We start from the raw sequence: 17978 nt of genomic DNA, 5'->3' as shown, positions 1-17978 counted from the left end.
TTCCAATCATTAGATTCTGCAGGCAGATTGGAAAGAAATACTAACCTCGCATTTTGATCATACTTCTTGAAATAAAGACGGTTAAAAATACGGATATAATGTTGCAGCTCTGGTACTGTCTCCAGGACGTTGAGGATACACATTCAATTTTTAGAGAAGAAATAATATCTATGCTGAAAGAATTAAAACCCCTTAAAATCTTGCTTCACTATCGATTAAGATTTGTCTACAATATGTGCCTTGCAAAGCTAAATTTTAAATTCAAATTTCCTTTAATATACTAAGTCTTAGAAAAACATGACTTGCTCATGAAATCTAGGAAAGGAATTAGTTTTGTTTGTCTGCTTTGTCACATGGCTATTTAATACAATGAGATGCTGTAAATTATTGTTCATCGTAGTGGGAGAGCAGATAAAGCTGTTTTGAGTCAGCCTTTCTAAATACAGCGACTTGAAGCAAGCTCGAGCATCCAACACCACATGCACGAACCAATATTGTTTTAAATACTCAATAACAGTTTCATTATGCACTTCATACAACAAACATAGTAATCGTAATGCAATATTGAAGGAATAATATAATTGGAACAATGCCATTATTTTGTTCTGTTTCATATTTTACTTGATGTTCAGTTTATGAATAAAATATGAGCACCACACATTGATGTGCACTATTTTACTATTATGAACACGCGCGTAAACAATACTTAGCTTGCAAAAGAGAAGATAATATTATATAGCCAAAGATAAACAACGAAATATTGATACGAGACACAAATATTCATATTAAAAAAATACGACACAACGCATTAATGGAAACTGAAAGTACATTTATGAAAAGATGCTCCAGAAACAAATTCCTTGAATGTAGTCATTGTGGGCGACTTTGTCGTCTTTAGATGATGCTGTCTTATCCAATGAAACATATGCGGGGTTGGGGTGTATATTTGGAATAGTGGTGTGCACCATGATTGAAGAATACTCCTTCCGCTCATGTGCACTTAGTTTAGAGTCGTATGCCGTCTTTGATGACATACTTTTTTATGTAAAATGGGCTGTATGATTTTATTTGGAGACACTCAGGCTGTTGAGAGTGTGGTTGGTCTTTTTGTTGTTTCCTGATAGAATGAGTCGTGAAACTATTCTGAAGACCCGCGTTTCTAGCAGCAACATGTATCAACGTTCCCAGGGTATTCTGTCTTATTGGTCTTGTATATTGTCTGAAAATAAGAATTGCTATTCACTTTGAAATCGCTATGCTTCATGAGATTTCAAGTATGAACTAAATGAATGGTATTCTGTGTAACTAAAAGTGCATATGTTAAGTGAAACAGAAAATGTTCATGAACCTGCTGATTGATACATTGTATCAAATGGTAGTGTGACGTGTTCTCTCTCTCCATTGTTTCTTGCCATTTTGGAGTCTTTGAATTTTGGTGGTGGCTACCGAAGTTATTTGTAAACAATTCTTTTGAATGAGAGCTATATCTAGCCGTCATATTTACACATAGAAACAAAAGGTTCACTAACATAGTCATTTAATATGTGTGGATGGGTATTTTATATTGTCCTAGGCTCTCTCTTTACCGCCCATTGTCATCGCTGAACATTTTTTCATCTCGTAGCGTGTCCCTTTTGTATTGTGCTTTTTCTCATTTTCAATGAACCTTTCCACGTCACCTGGATTTATGTGAAGATGTCTTGCCTCCACCTTTATTTCATTCCTTAAACGGATTAAAAAGTAATATCTTGGAAGCGCCAACATATTGTACGCGGTCAACGTTCATTGCCAGTTGTATTTCGACGTATATAAAACTAATTATTCGACCACGGGTATGCATTGACGATTTAAGGAAGCGGTGAATATTTGTATTTGACTCTGGTAAATACCGCTGGGTATTGACAGGTAGCAGCAATGTTACACTAATGGGCCTTTTTATGAAGTATACAGATGTTATAAATCCGATGTTATGCATTTTAGTTTAGTGCCTGGATTTAGAGCCTTGGATAATATACAACTACTCCAACTGTTTAATTCTACATTTTACCCTTAGTGAAGCCATCTTCAAGTCTCAATGTTTACCAAGAGTTATACACGTATGTGGTTTTAACATATATAATACTAGTGATGGATTCTTGTTTATTCTTATTCTTTGTGGAGTGTTCATTTCGCTTCCAATTGTCCCAATCTAGGCTTACTGGCTAATAATTACTCTTCGACTAAGCTATATACCCTTGACCTACATCAAGCCCAGATTTGCTTAGGTCGTTTGAAACTCTTCTATACTTGATCTCTAATTTGCAATTACTTACCAGCCGTCAAAATGAACCAAACAGGCTATAACTGCTTTGGTAATCAATTTACTACAGGAAAACATATGAAAAGTACTCATCCACTTATACAGTAAAGTTGAGACCAGTACACGCAGACTTCTTCATAACGTATTAATGCTACCAGGGAATATTATTCGTGAAATATATAAATATGTAAATGATAAGATGTCATTTGCTTTGATTATGCATACACTTTCTTAAGGATTAGATTACTTGTGCAGGTTATTGTCAATTTTCGTCCAAGATGCCTTTCAGAATTTTTTTAAGATACAAAGTATTAACTATTATTACGTTTCTTTCTAACACTGAAAACTACAGTTAGAAACGTTTGAAACAGCATATCTTAATGTTACTCTCACTTTAGAATGTTACCCTGTTAATGTACTTGCATAATGGTCCATTGTATCATACACAGAACATTTAATACAACCTTCTCATATTCTTCACAACGTCCTCCTGAGGCGAATAGTTGTATATGATCCCTTAAATTAATATTGTAACACTTTTATGTTTGATTTCAAGTTTTATCCTTTGTCCATACCTAGTACCAACTTGAATCTTTGTGACATTATTATCAGCTGTAAGTGTACTTCCCATGTCGAATATCTAATACCCGTCAATACTCATCGACATCACGTTCTAGTTCTTGTTATTGAAGACAAATTGTCTCAATGTTGATTTTGAGCCTGTCGGAAATTCATCCTTATGAACATTTAATCATATGCCGGAAACACATTTAAACCTTTAAATAACAAAACAGAACAAGGGACCGAGTTTAATCATTAATTACTAATATATTTCTACGCATCACTCGGTATATATATATATATATATATATATATATATATATATATATATATATATATATATATATATATTATAATAATAATAATAATAATAATAATAATCAGGACTTTATATAGCGCCTAATCTTTAGAAGTTCTACGCGCTTTACAACATTAGACAACATCTATAACATAAAAGATATATAATGATTTGATTACAAACACAAACAGCATAAGATTAAAAACCATACAAAACTTGCTGAGAATACTTAAAGTAGGAAACATTATTACGTCTTTAAGTTTGTTCTTGCAGTCGAAATAATGACGTTTTGAGAGCACTCTTGAACGAGATTAATTTGTCTTTGTGTCTAAGTTCAGTGGGCATTTCATACCACATTGACTCATCTCTTGACTAACCTTGATTTACTCGCGATGGCAAAATAAAATATTTTCATGCCGGTTGTATGTGAGCTGATCTTGCATAGGTAGTCGCATGCAGACGTGAAACTGGTATCGTCAGTCTAGCTTTATTAACATGCCCCTATTACTCGTTGGGTCGCATGCGTGGTTAGACCTCTTGGTAATTCTTTACCTCAGTGCAAACTAAGTTTGATGGTGGTGCGTGCATTGGAGAGTTAACCAACTCCGCAAGCACTTATTGAGTTGACATAAAAGCACGTTTCATATTATACGCATTTACGCACATTACACAGCTCGACTACACCGTGCTGATGTGGATTTAAGTTCATTTGCCACCAAATCGGATTTGTCTAAGACTACTGATCATGTTGTTTTTAGTGTCGATTCAGGTGAGCTTATGATTTTGGAAGATCAAACTGGTAAACCTTAAAAATCTGATGTGGATATACAACATATTATTGTCAAGCTCAAAGGCAACTTTGTGATAAAAGGATTTAGGGTGAAAGGAAGCAATATATGGATCAGCAGATCGTTAAAGTGCCCTCACCTCGCTTAGTAACGTTTAGCGCGAAATTTGCAGGAATGCAATTCTAAGAAGAAGAAAATCCAGTTTAAGATAAATCTTAGAAAATCGACGATTTGTTTTCTGTACCTTCGTAAATGTTTTTGGTAGACCTAAACCTCACATTTTAAAGGTGCATAAGTCCGGATCAACCTTGTTTATCATCACAGGAAGCAAAGCACGTGGTCTCTAATGGAAATATTAATAAATGATAAGCGGCATCATGATTCTGAATTTATATCACTAATATCATTTATTATGAGACCGGATAGTGACATCATTAACTTTTTCACAGTTGAAATATCATCATCATAAATAACCGGAGATGAAATTCAGTTCGATGGACACAAAATTTATCTTAAAGGATACGTAATCGTCTTTGCTGTTTATATTAATGTTTATACTTTATCGTATTATATAAGTAATGGAATCTAACACAGTGATCCATCTGGCAGCAGATGTTAACATGAATAATACGTTTGCTCCACTTCTCAAGTAATATCTGCGTTGGCACGACGACACCAAAGCCAGGAATGAACTGACGTTCAGTTTCGTTAATGGTCCAGTAGAAATTGCCATTTGGAACCAAACCTGATGTATCGACTCGAGGTTAGCTTGGAATGTTCGCACCAACATGTGCAAATGCTCATGACTGACCTCATAACCAGTTGTAAAAACACTCCGGGACTGTTTCTAGAATGAACAAGTGGCATTCACCGATGTATCCAGCTGAATTAAATTTACCAACTAATATTTTGATCAACATTGACTCAGTGGATACAAAAACGATCTTCACGGTTATTTGTAAAAGAAACACTTGTTCCAGTAACAATTATTGGGCAAAAACGATAGTTTGATTAAAAGGTGTAGGTGTAATCAGTGTGTTTTTAAACAATCGTAATGCCAGATAACTAAGACGCAGTATTCCCAAAGCACACATACTTTTTAATAACCGTATATGCCATTTGTGCCAGTAAAAAGAAATTATTGGTTGGAAGTGCATGTGCGTATTGCGTCAACCCAAGATGATATGGCAGGACAAGGCTTTTCTGTCGTGCAATTAAAAATACGTGATTTTATTATTAATAGAAGAACTATGATGGAGCCTCATTCTTGCAGGAGTGAAAAATAATAATCGAAGCGGAACAACAGCTTTGATATGAAATTACCAAACGAACCGCACCGATTGCGAATACACACGTGCGAATTAGGTGTTACTTCATCAGCTGTCTTGATGCAGCTGCAATTGTTGGTCTTCGTGTGACTGGAATCATGACAACATTATCCATTGTAGTCACACATCGGTCTTATTATCTGCGCTATATCAATAGTAACTGGTATCACTGGTGGTGCTAGAAAATTAATTTCAATGCGACAGTATTCACAAATACGCGTCTATTCGGAATTACTTGCGGCCGCACAAAGCAGTCTGACCTCAATCGGTACACTGTATTTAGTTGCAATGGATATGACAAAATCATAGTGGATGCGTTTGACACTGTGTTGGTAGAAATGGAACATTAGAGACAGTTAAGGGCACAAAGCGCAGATATACAGACAGAACATTTCAAATAGAAAACACGCTGAGATCTGGTTACTGATCGAAAACACAATAGGTCGCAGTGTGTGTATTGATCGGTGCCTGAATAAATACACTCCGCGGGATTTGTTTCTACAAGAGTAGTATGTATGGCTAGTGTTTTGTTCCCATTGGAGCTCTTAGCGCACTTCAATCCGTACGAGACTCTAGCTCCACATGAGTATCACGTGACATTTGGACACACATACAAGTGATCAACATGCAATGACAATTAAGTGGCAATTACTTTGTACATTTAATGGGATTTTTCTTGTGCATTCAGTATTCAGTGGATGGATGCTTGTTTAAAAGTGGACATAATGAAACCCCTCTTGTTCTTAAACACGTAAGTTTTCATTGAAAATCACGATGACATCATAATAGGATGTAGTGAAATATATTAGAATAGTAGTGAAGATTGGTCGCTGTGATCATTAGCACAAGTGTAACCGGAATTTGACATTCAATTACATTATACATACAATGAATGAAGAAGAAACGAATTATATTATCCACAATAACCACGAAATTCATAAATCTAATTGATATTTTGTTATCTTCATATCTCTAGTTTCCATCCCATGTCATATATAAACAGTATAGAGCAAAACATCAGTTCAAATTATTATTATTATTATTATTATTATTATTATTATCAACTAATCGGTGTTCATTATAAAATATAACCCTTCTATTCTTATGAAAAGGCGAGCACATGTTCAGAAATGTGTATTTCAATACCTATAGTAATGTCACCGATGTCTCAATAATTACGCGGCTTTTACTTTTTCAGGTTGATGAAAGTCTTTCATTTACACTTTCTATAAATGGTATTGTGTACATCATCGCAAAAACGAAATGTAGCAGATGATTGACAACGGTGTTATTGCCCAGATCGAGTAAGCAATAAGTTAAATATGAAATTTATGGCTGGAAAAGTACAGATCTGAGAAGAAATATATAAAAAAAACAAGAGCCCCTTTATGTAAAAAATAACAATTTAATCAATTAATAAATGCAATTAAATTAAACATGATATTTGAATGATTCACTTCTCTTAGAAAAAGTCAAAAATGTATGCTAAGTTCATTTAGCCGTTCTGATACACGAGTCAAACCAATTTCATCATGTAATTGAGTGACAGATCAGACTCAAATTTGGGTAAATGCAGTCTTTCCAAATGATTGTTGGTGATAGGTCGGCGTTGCCGTATTTTGTGTCTTTCTTCTCTCTCTCTATGTCTCTCTCTCTCTGTTTCACTCAGTATCTGCATTTGTTCGTCTGTCTGTCTGTCAACTCTGTTTATGTGCGTGTCTGTCTGTCTGTCTGTCTGTCTGTCTCTCTCTCTCTATAGCCTATTCGGGTCTTCAAATGTCTTGCTTGTAGAATGCCCCCTTTCGCACTGTGCAATACAGGTATCGAGCTAGTGTTTCCTTCGAAAAATATAATATCCAAACTAAATACGTGTCAGAATTTTCGTCTCCAGGATCAATTAATATTCCTACTCTCTTTTACTTGTGATATCGTCCATCGTAATTCAACTGAAATAAGATGTGGCCAGTTATCAAATTCAAACTGATATATAAACGTACCATCATATTTAATGCCCTTCAGAATCGTTACATAATTACACATTATAAATAAACCACCCACCCCACTATGACTATAAATTACTGACTGCGCTTTGCCTGTCGGCACACTTCATATTAACACAGTCGATTCTCCTTTGAAAAGAATGCCCACCTTTATTACACAAACTAATTAATGGATTGCACTCTTAACTAAATTTCCTTGTTAATTAGCGATTCATCGACATACATTTCAAGACATATACAAATCTGTTGTCAGCATACATGATACAAATTAATTAAGACAGATAATTTATTTCTCACAATTCTTACCAAAATAAAAGCATAACATCCTGATAATACATCTGAATGAAGTTTTATCGATTTCGTGTAATACATGAATCATATAATATTCAAGAGAAAACGCATGTAAACAATTGACTTCTAAATTCAAGAAAAATTCAAGAAATGCTAATGTAAATGAATACATCGAATTAATAATAACAAACATACATCAGTGATAATACTGTATGCAATTCAGACTAACCTTGTTGTTGTTGTTGTTGTGGGGTTTAACGCCACTTTTCAGCACGATAGGCTATACATGGCGGCCAGTATTAATGGTGGAGGAAGAACCCGGAAAACCCCGGAAAGAACCACCGACCCACGAGAAGCTACTGGCAGGCTTTCTCACATGCCCACATTGGCTGAATCTTAGACTCGAACCGCCGCAGACAGAGGTGAGATGGCAGTGATCCGTAACGAAGAGCGCTTTAGACCACTCGGCCACTCGGGGCCCCTGACTAACCTTGTGTTTGAGCGAGAATACGCTTATTATGTAGATCAAATTCTCTCTGTGTAAGCTTGTCTCAGATTATCTGCTATCGCGATGGAGATTACTTCAAGCCCACTATGAATTTCGTCTGTGAGACACGTCCTTTCGATTAGCGTAGCCAGGCAGAATTACTGTCTCTAACCATAAAAGATGTAACACTCCCATAGAAATCAGAACGTTCCTTTCTAGTCCTGCTTTATCAATAGATATTTTAGAAAATATTATTCAAGAACACCTATGTCAAATGCACAAGGTGTTCTCTGGCTTGTATCGACCCTGTCATTTCCACACTTAACCCTGCAATGACATATATGTAGGACCGTTATCGAATGGACTGTATTTAAATTTAAATTCATGCGTCACGCTGACCAAGAAAGATTGTACTGCAAAACTATTTCTACAAAAATATGCACAATTACGATAATCTAGAAACTCCGGTAATAGGTCATGATTGCTACTTTGCAGAAGTATTGCTTGTTTGATGGAACTGAAGCATAATCAATTCAACTGAATGTAAGGCATATTTTCGTCCTTATTGACTCAAAGCATAGCTAGTTATCGAAGTCATGAAATAGTCACAGGCAGCCACCCTAGCTGTTAATGGCTCCCCCGTCTATTCATCCATTTAAATATTTTGTTCTTTTGTATGATTGTGTATGAACAAGCAGCTTGAAAGAACTCACGTGTAACCGTCGTTACACGAACGCACGCACGGACAAATACACATCTGTTACATTTATTGTTTATAGCAAATGACAAAATATTATATTTGGGATCGATTAAACTTGGTTGATTTGAAACCGTGTTATGTTTATCAATATTGTGTTTAATTTTTGTTTCCGTCCACCTATCAGAAAACGTGTCATATATATATATATATATATATATATATATATATATATATATATATATATATATATATATATCTGTCAAAAAATCTTGTTCGTCTAAATAGTTTTTTTTAAAATAATTATGAAAGAATAAGACACATATTAGGAATATTTTTCTGTGTCGATGACAAGTGAAACATATCAGACTCTTTAAAGTCCATGTTCTTTATTGATGGGTTGTTCAACGTGCACACATACATTATGACAAAGTTTGAGGATACGTACAATACACCCCTGTCACATCATTTTATGGTTGTTGAGAACTAGTCTTAATCTGTCATTTCTTTCGACTGTTTGTATAAAGGTATTTGGCTGTAGAGATGTGTCTTTATTATATGATGATAACTTCAAATGTCGACAATTGTTACGTGCGCTACACTTCCCAAATGTATTTGGCGACATCATAACACTCTCCTAATAGTGAATCTATTACCACATTTTGATCAATATGCATATATTTGTACCACGGATCCAGCCTAATTGAAATGAAGATTTAGTTCTCAATAAATATGAGCTACAGCCATTCACAAATGTTCATTTTCTGGTTAACATTTATGTTTGCTGTCCACATATCAGAAACAAATGTGCATTTACTGTTTGGGGAAAGTAAGTTTCAGAAATGTTTTGTTCCGACTGATGTTTATCTGTTGGACTGAATGAAAGCTTGGATTTTATTTATGAACAACTGGTTCACTGAATATAATCTCACTTAGCTGTCTTTCAGGTCTTTTCACTGCCAAGGAAATCTTGATTTTACGCTTGCATTATATCGTCGGTTCATTTATGATGGCATCCAAGCCAAATGTTCATTGTGTACTTTAGTTTATATACACAAGTATAAACTAAATGTTTTCAGTTTGACAACGATACAAGAGAAGTTAATATCAATGAGAAAAAGACCCAATACAATCTAAGAAACATTTATACTGGAGACAGGATAATAACTTATAAAAGCGTACTTAGCGTTGACGTCAACTGGTAGTATAATTTGAAGGAAAAAGAAACAGAAATATAATCTGCAACAAACCTGGATATAAATTAGGGTGGGTTAATCTGATAAATCATGTCAAACAATGTGATTTTAAACAAACTTTAAATGAAAAAGACCCTTATGTGTAATTGTCAAACCTTCCAACTATAAAAATGATTTTACATTGTACATATTTGGAGTCTTAGAAAAGGAAAATTTCATTAGGTAATATTTTTTTGTAGAAAATTATAATTGTGACCTGAGGTCAGGAAGAAGTTTATATAATCTTATTACTTGGAAAAATATTTATTCGTGCTGTAAGATCTGTGTAGAATCAGTGGGGTTATTGTTGTGCCCAGTTTTCATTTGGTTGGGAATTTATTTATTCAAGTTATTTAAATCAATTGACTATTCTCTGGAAATACAAAGTGCTCAAATTCTATGTATGTATGTATGTATGTATGTATGTATGTATGTATGTATGTATGCATGCATGTATGTATGTATGTATGTATGTATGTATGTATGTATGTATGTATGTATGTATGTATGTATGTATGTATGTATGTATGTATGTCTATTTGTATGCATTTTATCTTCAACTGTACGAATAATAATGTTGTTTGTTTTAGGTTTCAATTTCGCTGTCAATAAATCTGCTTATCAGTCGTCAACATTGACCTGGAACAATTTCAACTGGACGGCTGATAAGGCTGTAGATGGTAATACAAGTCAAGGTAATGCAGATGAATCCAAGACCTGTAGTGCAACAGAACGTCGTTTGGACAACCATACATGGGAGGTGGATATTGGCTTCCTGGTTATTGTAAAGACCGTAATGGTTTACGAAAGAAGTGATATTGGTAAGTTTCTTTCGCTATTAGAATGCAGATGCATATTCTCTTGTTTCAATGACTAGTTTAACAAAGCAACATAATATCAAGCCCAAAAGTCGACCGTAAGGAAGGTACCGACATTCATTTCGTAGTTTTACATTTAGATATATTTAGATCATGAAAAATGAAGATAACAAACAGTGAAGCAATATATACACTCTCTTTGTGCAGACATGAGTATGCACGTTAGTTTTCTCATACAGGAATCAACCGTCTTAAAGAACTTTATAACATATATGTATAAGCAGTGAGAACATTTTATTAAACAAAACATTTGCATATAACTCAACTTTGCATAAGTTTATATGTCTTAAAGTAACCATATGCTTTGCGAAAAACATCTGAATAATTATTCTAAAAGGATTATTTCTACTTTAGGTGATCAACTTCTCGGTTTTAAGGTATATATCGGCAATGCTACGAAGCCGTGGACTGCGAATCAACCGTTAATAGAAACACAGCCAGGCAGCACTACACACACATTTCGAGTAAATGGTTCTTTAGCCCGGTTTGTATCAGTGATACGACAAAAAGAGAGCATTCTTACTATTTGTGAGGTTGTGGTCGATGGTGGTAAGTGTATTGACACAGACATGTACACAGTTATATCTTTATTGATAATGGAAGGACAATACATTTAATGCTTGGTATTCATATAGTCGTTGTTCGAATAATCAATTTCAATGCGAATGTAATATATATATATATATATATATATATATATATATATATATATATATATATATATATATATATATATATATATATATATATATATATATATATATAACGTAGATGCAATTTACTTTGCTATTTTGTATTCCTCCACCAAAGAGACTTGTATTGTTTCTTGCAACATTTAGACATTTCATTTTCATTTTCTTAGATTATAAGAAGAAAAGCCATGTTGCCTTGACCGGGAAACGTGACATGCAATAAAAATATTAAATTTAAAGAAGTACATGCGGGGTATATAGAGGCTACATTTTATAAAGACTTCATCTTTAGTGCAAAGGTGAAACCCCAGAGCTTAGCAATCATACACACTGAAGGCACAGTTCGGTTTATATTGTTTGCCAAACATTGATAACCGTAACATCGCTATGACTCCAGTTCATATATTAAATAACATAAATAAGCGAAACCAACACTTTAAGTAAAATGAACAAGTTATTTATTTCCCTACAATCCCAAATAATCCTACGTGTTTATCACAAGATCAAATTAAGGAATATTTCAATGATTTACAATAGTCTTGATTGTTCTGATGTACAATACTAATGCAATCTATGATGTCTCCGAACGTATTCACATATGTGAGTCATTCCAGTGGAAAACTTCAACCAATTCGCAAACAAGTCGGGACAAAATGTTCCGTATACAAAGGTTTTGCCAACATCACTCTTCACTTCATTTTGAATGCTCTTATGTTTTGTTTATGAGGGAGCGATATTACTTTTTTGACCAAACTTATTTTGTTATATATCAGGTGGCTTAAGATAGAGAGCATTAATACATCGAGATACCACATAATTAAAATGCACCATCTGTTTCAAAAGACGTGGATAAAACATTGATTCAAACTGCTTATTGTTGATTCGATATAGAAACGACCTTGATAATATCTTATCCTCGAAAGTAGATTAATGGAACATGTCATAGTATCTCAGCTTGAAAATATGTTAACATTTTCAAATTCTCTTTAGAGTTAAAATTCTAGGTACTACACATTCTTGATAAATATAGACTATCCTTCCATAGTTACAAATGTTTGTTACAAATTTCCTTGTCAGAACTCGGATATGTGATTCACGAGGAGCATGACTAGATCTAAGAAGCTCTCTTTTATGTTGATCAGACTTTATAAAGTAATCTTTGGACAATTAAAGTATCATATCGTCTGAACTTGTAAAATGCAATTTCAAAGTGTCGTTTTCTTTCTTAAATACACATTTAGTATTTCTGCACTTGCCTTCTAATATTTCTTCTCGTTATGATTATACATTGACATGTGGTATCGATGAATGATTTATATTTGAAAGTGACAACACATATCCTTAAATTCACAACGTAAGAATTTGAATTTAGCGTGTCATGGAAGTCGTGTATACTTGCTATCTCTACTGAAGAGGTTAGAAAACAAGTGGGCAATGATATCAATTTCTAATCATACGCTTCAAGTGAAATTGCGTATGTGCGCCCCTGAATGAGGATACACATCACGATAGAGATTTATCGGGTTCACTCTGGACAACCATACAAGAAAAGCAAAAACAACTGCAAAAAACATACACATAGTAATTTTACATCGAATTATTTACAAAGTTAGGACTGACAAAAAGGTACCAGTATATACATATACTATAGTCATATTTTGACAAAGCGAATAATCATATAACTGAGGAAAAGATAAATAAACATAAGCATCCAACATTACATATTGAGAAAATAATAGAAAAGTATTTCATTTCTTAGAACTATCATATTGTCTGCTTGATGTTAGTATCATTTACGGTAGCACTGACTGGTGTGGGGAAATGGGAGAAGAGTTTTGTTGATTTATCATGGAGTCTGATTAAACTACACTTTTATAAATACCAGTATATACTTTGCATGCTGACATTTCGTTTAGTCCCAATCGGACATTTCTCTTTTCTGTCTCATCAATTTTTTCTAATTAAACCTTTACTGATGCTGCATAAAGTCAGAAAACGTAAAATTCATCAATATCTTAAAATAAAATTAAATATTGCATCGAAAGCAGCGAACATTTAAACTATATCGTCCTCAATGCAAAATGTTTCCACTCGGATTATATTTTGTATTTGCTTCTTTCTAAATAAAGTCTCATCATATTCACATATTTCCTCTCTCTTTCTCTCACACACACACATGTAGACATACATACATACATACATACATACATATATATATATATATATATATATATATATATATATATATATATATATATATATATATATATATATATATATATATATATATATATATATATATATATCGAATGATATACAGGTCTGCATACACATGTATATGATCCTTTAAACCTAATACATCATCCGTTTCTCGATTATGATGCTATAAAGGATATTTAGGAGCCTGTTTTCAGTGAGGTACGTCAGTAAAATGTTGCCATTTCATTGAACATTCAGTGTTTTATTAATATCTCGTCACGTATTGATACACATATGTCGATATATGTAAACCTTGAAATACTTTTGATAGAAACTCTTTTTTTTAGATTGTCAGAAAGGAACATTTGGCTATGGATGCAATGAAACTTGTGGGAACTGTCTGAACGGAAACGTTAGTTGTAATAGCACAACCGGACATTGTAAAAAGGGATGTGAGAGAGGATGGAGTGGTTTAACGTGTAAAGACGGTATGTCTTATTTAACTAAAGCTTTTCTAAGTTATTTCAAATTAGCGGTAATTCCAACATACTATTAAATTAAAACAAGATAAAAATGGGAACCTACTTTTATGATAATTTTGGTGAAAAGCAAAGTATATTAGCATTTTTACGTCCTTAGTGTAACATACTGCACAAATTGATTAGTGCACAGTTCATTTTATGTTTTAGCTACAAGCTAAAATGTATTTTAAATGAGTTCCACCTTGATGGTTCTTAGATGAAACTATTTAAAGTAATTCAGCCTTGATGGATTTGTAGGAGAAAATGATACCTGAAGCACTATTTAAAAGTAGCTCAGTTTAAAGTGAATGTTCTTAACATAATAGTGGGGTAAAGACGCGAATGAATGGAACTATCTTAAGCAATGCACACCATCTTCGAGAAAACACATTGAATGATACAACATTTTAGGAATTATATACTATGGAATGGTAACAACAACGATTTCAGTGATCCATAATGCTCTATGTGAATGAAGATCAAAAGACCAGTCAATTCCTTAATAAATAAACTAATTTCATCTTTAAGGTGTCATTCTTAAACTTGATAATATTTAAAATGCACTACAGTAAGTATAAGGTTGATTTGATAAGGCAAACTAAAGCAATCTAATGCATGCAAGATTATAAGAATTGAACATGGTTGCCAGAAGTTACGAAATAAGGAAAACCCCTACCTGTATTATTGACAATTATTACACCTGAAATTAACGTCACAGGATCTAATTACCTGCTCTATTAAAAATGTGCAATTCGATGGTAATCATGATAAAGGAATATACAGCTACTTCAACAAAATAAGTGACCATCAATAACAGTTGATCAACATCAACCGAACTATACCAATATGACTGTGAAGCTATGTGCGGGGAGGAACAAGCTAACCAGGAATGTCGCATTCCTATCTGCATATGCAGCTGTACCTTAAAATAAGCTTTAGGTTTTGCTAGTGTGATCTTGTTTCCCAGAGCTATTATTCCTGGAACATAGGCGTTTTTTTTTTATTGGTGTCACGTTGTTGTGAAAATTTGTCGTTAAATATCGTAAAACGTCACGCTATATATGCATGGGAATTCTTATACAAGTAAGCATAATTGTAATCTCTCATCGGTATATTTCAGGAAATATTAGCTAATAGCTTAGTTGTGTGAAACGGTAGCTGGTTTCCGTGATACTTTTCAGAACTTTAATTAAATAATGAAAGCATTTATACTGATTGAAATATGTTTAATGACCCTTTATTTTCTAAATTATGTTCATATGTTTGAAATTTTTCTCTAGTTTTCTTAGCTTTGTCTTATAAAACTTTCAATTAAATCAAACTTGAAAAGCATGTAATATAGTGATAATAACGCTGATTGTTTTCAATATTCACCATATTGTCTTGATATGCAGGAAAACTGCATACTAATATCTAGAGTTTATGGGATGAGAAAGTAGAAGATATAAATCTTAGGAAAATTGAAATAGCTTTATGTGAGACCACAATGTACCTATACAGGAGCAGGTTACGTTCAACAAACTATCCGGATTTTCGGAATTTAAATATTATTTCCACTATCAAATACGAGACTGTGATGAAATGTTTTAACGTCCGTATAGCCTTTCATTCAAGGTAAATTACAAATTGTGACTACCCTATATTTTTTTTTTAGGTTGCGAGATAGGAACATACGGCTACGGATGTAATGAAACATGTGGCAGGTGTTTTAGTGGCAACAACAGCTGTTCTGCGATTGACGGACAGTGCAAGCTCGGTTGCGAAGCTGGATGGCAGGGAGGAATTTGTAAACAGGGTATGTCACATTCAATAGGAAAATGGAATTGTACTTTCGAACAATCTGTAAGTTGTCATTATTAAAGTAACATCTGTGTTTAGTGCGATTAAACTTTTTGCAATCGATATTTGGATTTTATTAACAAAGGCAATGCGTTTCTGAAATGTAAACATTTGCTTTCGTCCGCAAGAAAATAAACCACATGGATGTAATGTTCATGGAGCCTTTGTTTCAAGGGAAATATTAAAAGTGTGTTTATTCTAAAATGCTGTGAAATAGATTGTTTCCTCTAAGGATCCGATATAAGAGCATACGGCTTACTACATAAGAGATAGGAGCAGTCGGATTCCATAGGCGCATACTCGTATATAGTCTCCTGAATGGAAATAAATATTTAACAGCATTTTTAGATAATACAATTTTCATAAACCATGTGGCGTGTGTTTTAATGGCATCAACAGCTGTTCAATGATAGACGAAGAATGCGAGGTCAGCTGTGAAGGTGGGTGACTGCGCATAACTTGTAAGTCGTGTATGTCACATTCCATTGATAAATATGACTGTAATCTAAAAAATTCTGTACGTTGTCATATTCAAAGTAGATCTGTACATCACACAAGCATATTTCCCGGTATGCATTATCTTTTGTAGGTATTGGTAACAAAGTCAACGAGTTGCAGAATTTAAACATTTTTCGGTAAGAAAATACTCTACACGGATGAGAAGGAAAACTACTTATCTAGCATTAATTTAGAAAAAGTAAGAATAGTGTTTATCCTAAAATAATGTGAAATAATTCGTTCCCTTTAGAATGCAATAAAGGAGCATACGGCCACGGATGTAATGAAACGTGTGGCACATGTTTTAGAGGCAACAATAGCTGTTCAACGGATAATGGACTGTGCCAGCTCGGTTGTGAAGCTGGATGGTGGGGAGCAACGTGCAAACAAGGTAGGTCACATTCGGAAAATGCGGATATAGTCTCGAATAGACTGTAGTTTGTCATTGTCAAAATAAATTTGCATTTAATACTAGTAAAATCTATTTAAGTGCACAATGTTTTCAATAATAAGAATCTGGAGTTTCGTAATTTGATTAGTTTAGTTAAATAAAAGGCCCTACAAGTTGTATGAGTGAAATGCTGATACGCTCTTTATTTCACATAAAATAAAAGTTACGTGTATTCGCAGATGCAGTTTTGTATTTCGTTTCCTTTTTGTCATGTGTAAAACGAACATGTAGCTACAAGTCTATTTAATCTTGTGGCAAGTATATTAGAGGCAACAACAAATGCTCAGTGATAGCTGGATGGTGACAGTTAGTTAGGACTGCTGGATAGCGGGTGTGTACTTGCAAACCGTGCGTGGTATATTCCATTACAATAACAAGTTGTAAGTTGTGATTATCAAATAAATCTGAACAAAATTCCAGTATACTGGAAATATGTATTTTGTTTGAACGACTGCTTACAACAAAAAATCTGCATTTTCAGAAATTAAATATTGTTTACACAAGAACATAATCTAATTAGAAGATACAGAACACATGCATCCTCTTTTAAAGGAATTCGCAATTTGTGTTAATAGCAAAATGCAACTTTATATTTCCTTTTCGTATAGTGTGCAATCAAGGAGCATATGGCTACGGGTGTAATGAAACCTGTGGAAGGTGTTTTAGTGGCAGCAACAGCTGTTCTGCGATTGACGGACAGTGCAAGCTCGGTTGCGAAGCTGGATGGCAGGGAGAAACTTGTAAACAGGGTATGTCACATTCTATAGGAAACTGGAATTGTAATTTCGTTTTCGTATAGTATGCGATAAAGAAGCACATGGCTACGGGTGTAATGAAACCTGTGGAATATGTTTTAGTGGCAACAACAGCTGTTCAAGTGTTGATGACCTTTGCAGGCTCGGTTGTGAAGTTGGAT

The 17978-nt window shown here is 33.9% G+C and overlaps 1 protein-coding gene across 1 annotated transcript in view; it reads left to right on the top strand.

Annotated features, from left to right (window-relative positions):
* Positions 1–17978, top strand: part of LOC149796563 (uncharacterized) — a 114726-nt gene that overhangs the window by 66456 nt on the left and 30292 nt on the right. The window contains exons 2-7 of the mRNA XM_089961259.1: positions 10575–10805; positions 11217–11411; positions 14101–14241; positions 15929–16069; positions 16862–17002; positions 17671–17811. Of these exons, the coding sequence (XP_089817385.1) occupies positions 10575–10805; positions 11217–11411; positions 14101–14241; positions 15929–16069; positions 16862–17002; positions 17671–17811 (990 nt within the window). The remainder of the gene's footprint in view (positions 1–10574; positions 10806–11216; positions 11412–14100; positions 14242–15928; positions 16070–16861; positions 17003–17670; positions 17812–17978) is intronic.

This window comes from Sinohyriopsis cumingii, chromosome 6 (assembly GCF_028554795.1).
Source record: "Sinohyriopsis cumingii isolate HCF-2022 chromosome 6, ASM2855479v2, whole genome shotgun sequence".
NCBI classification, from domain to species: Eukaryota; Metazoa; Mollusca; class Bivalvia; order Unionida; family Unionidae; genus Sinohyriopsis; species Sinohyriopsis cumingii.
This window is presented reverse-complemented; position numbering and strand designations above follow the sequence as displayed.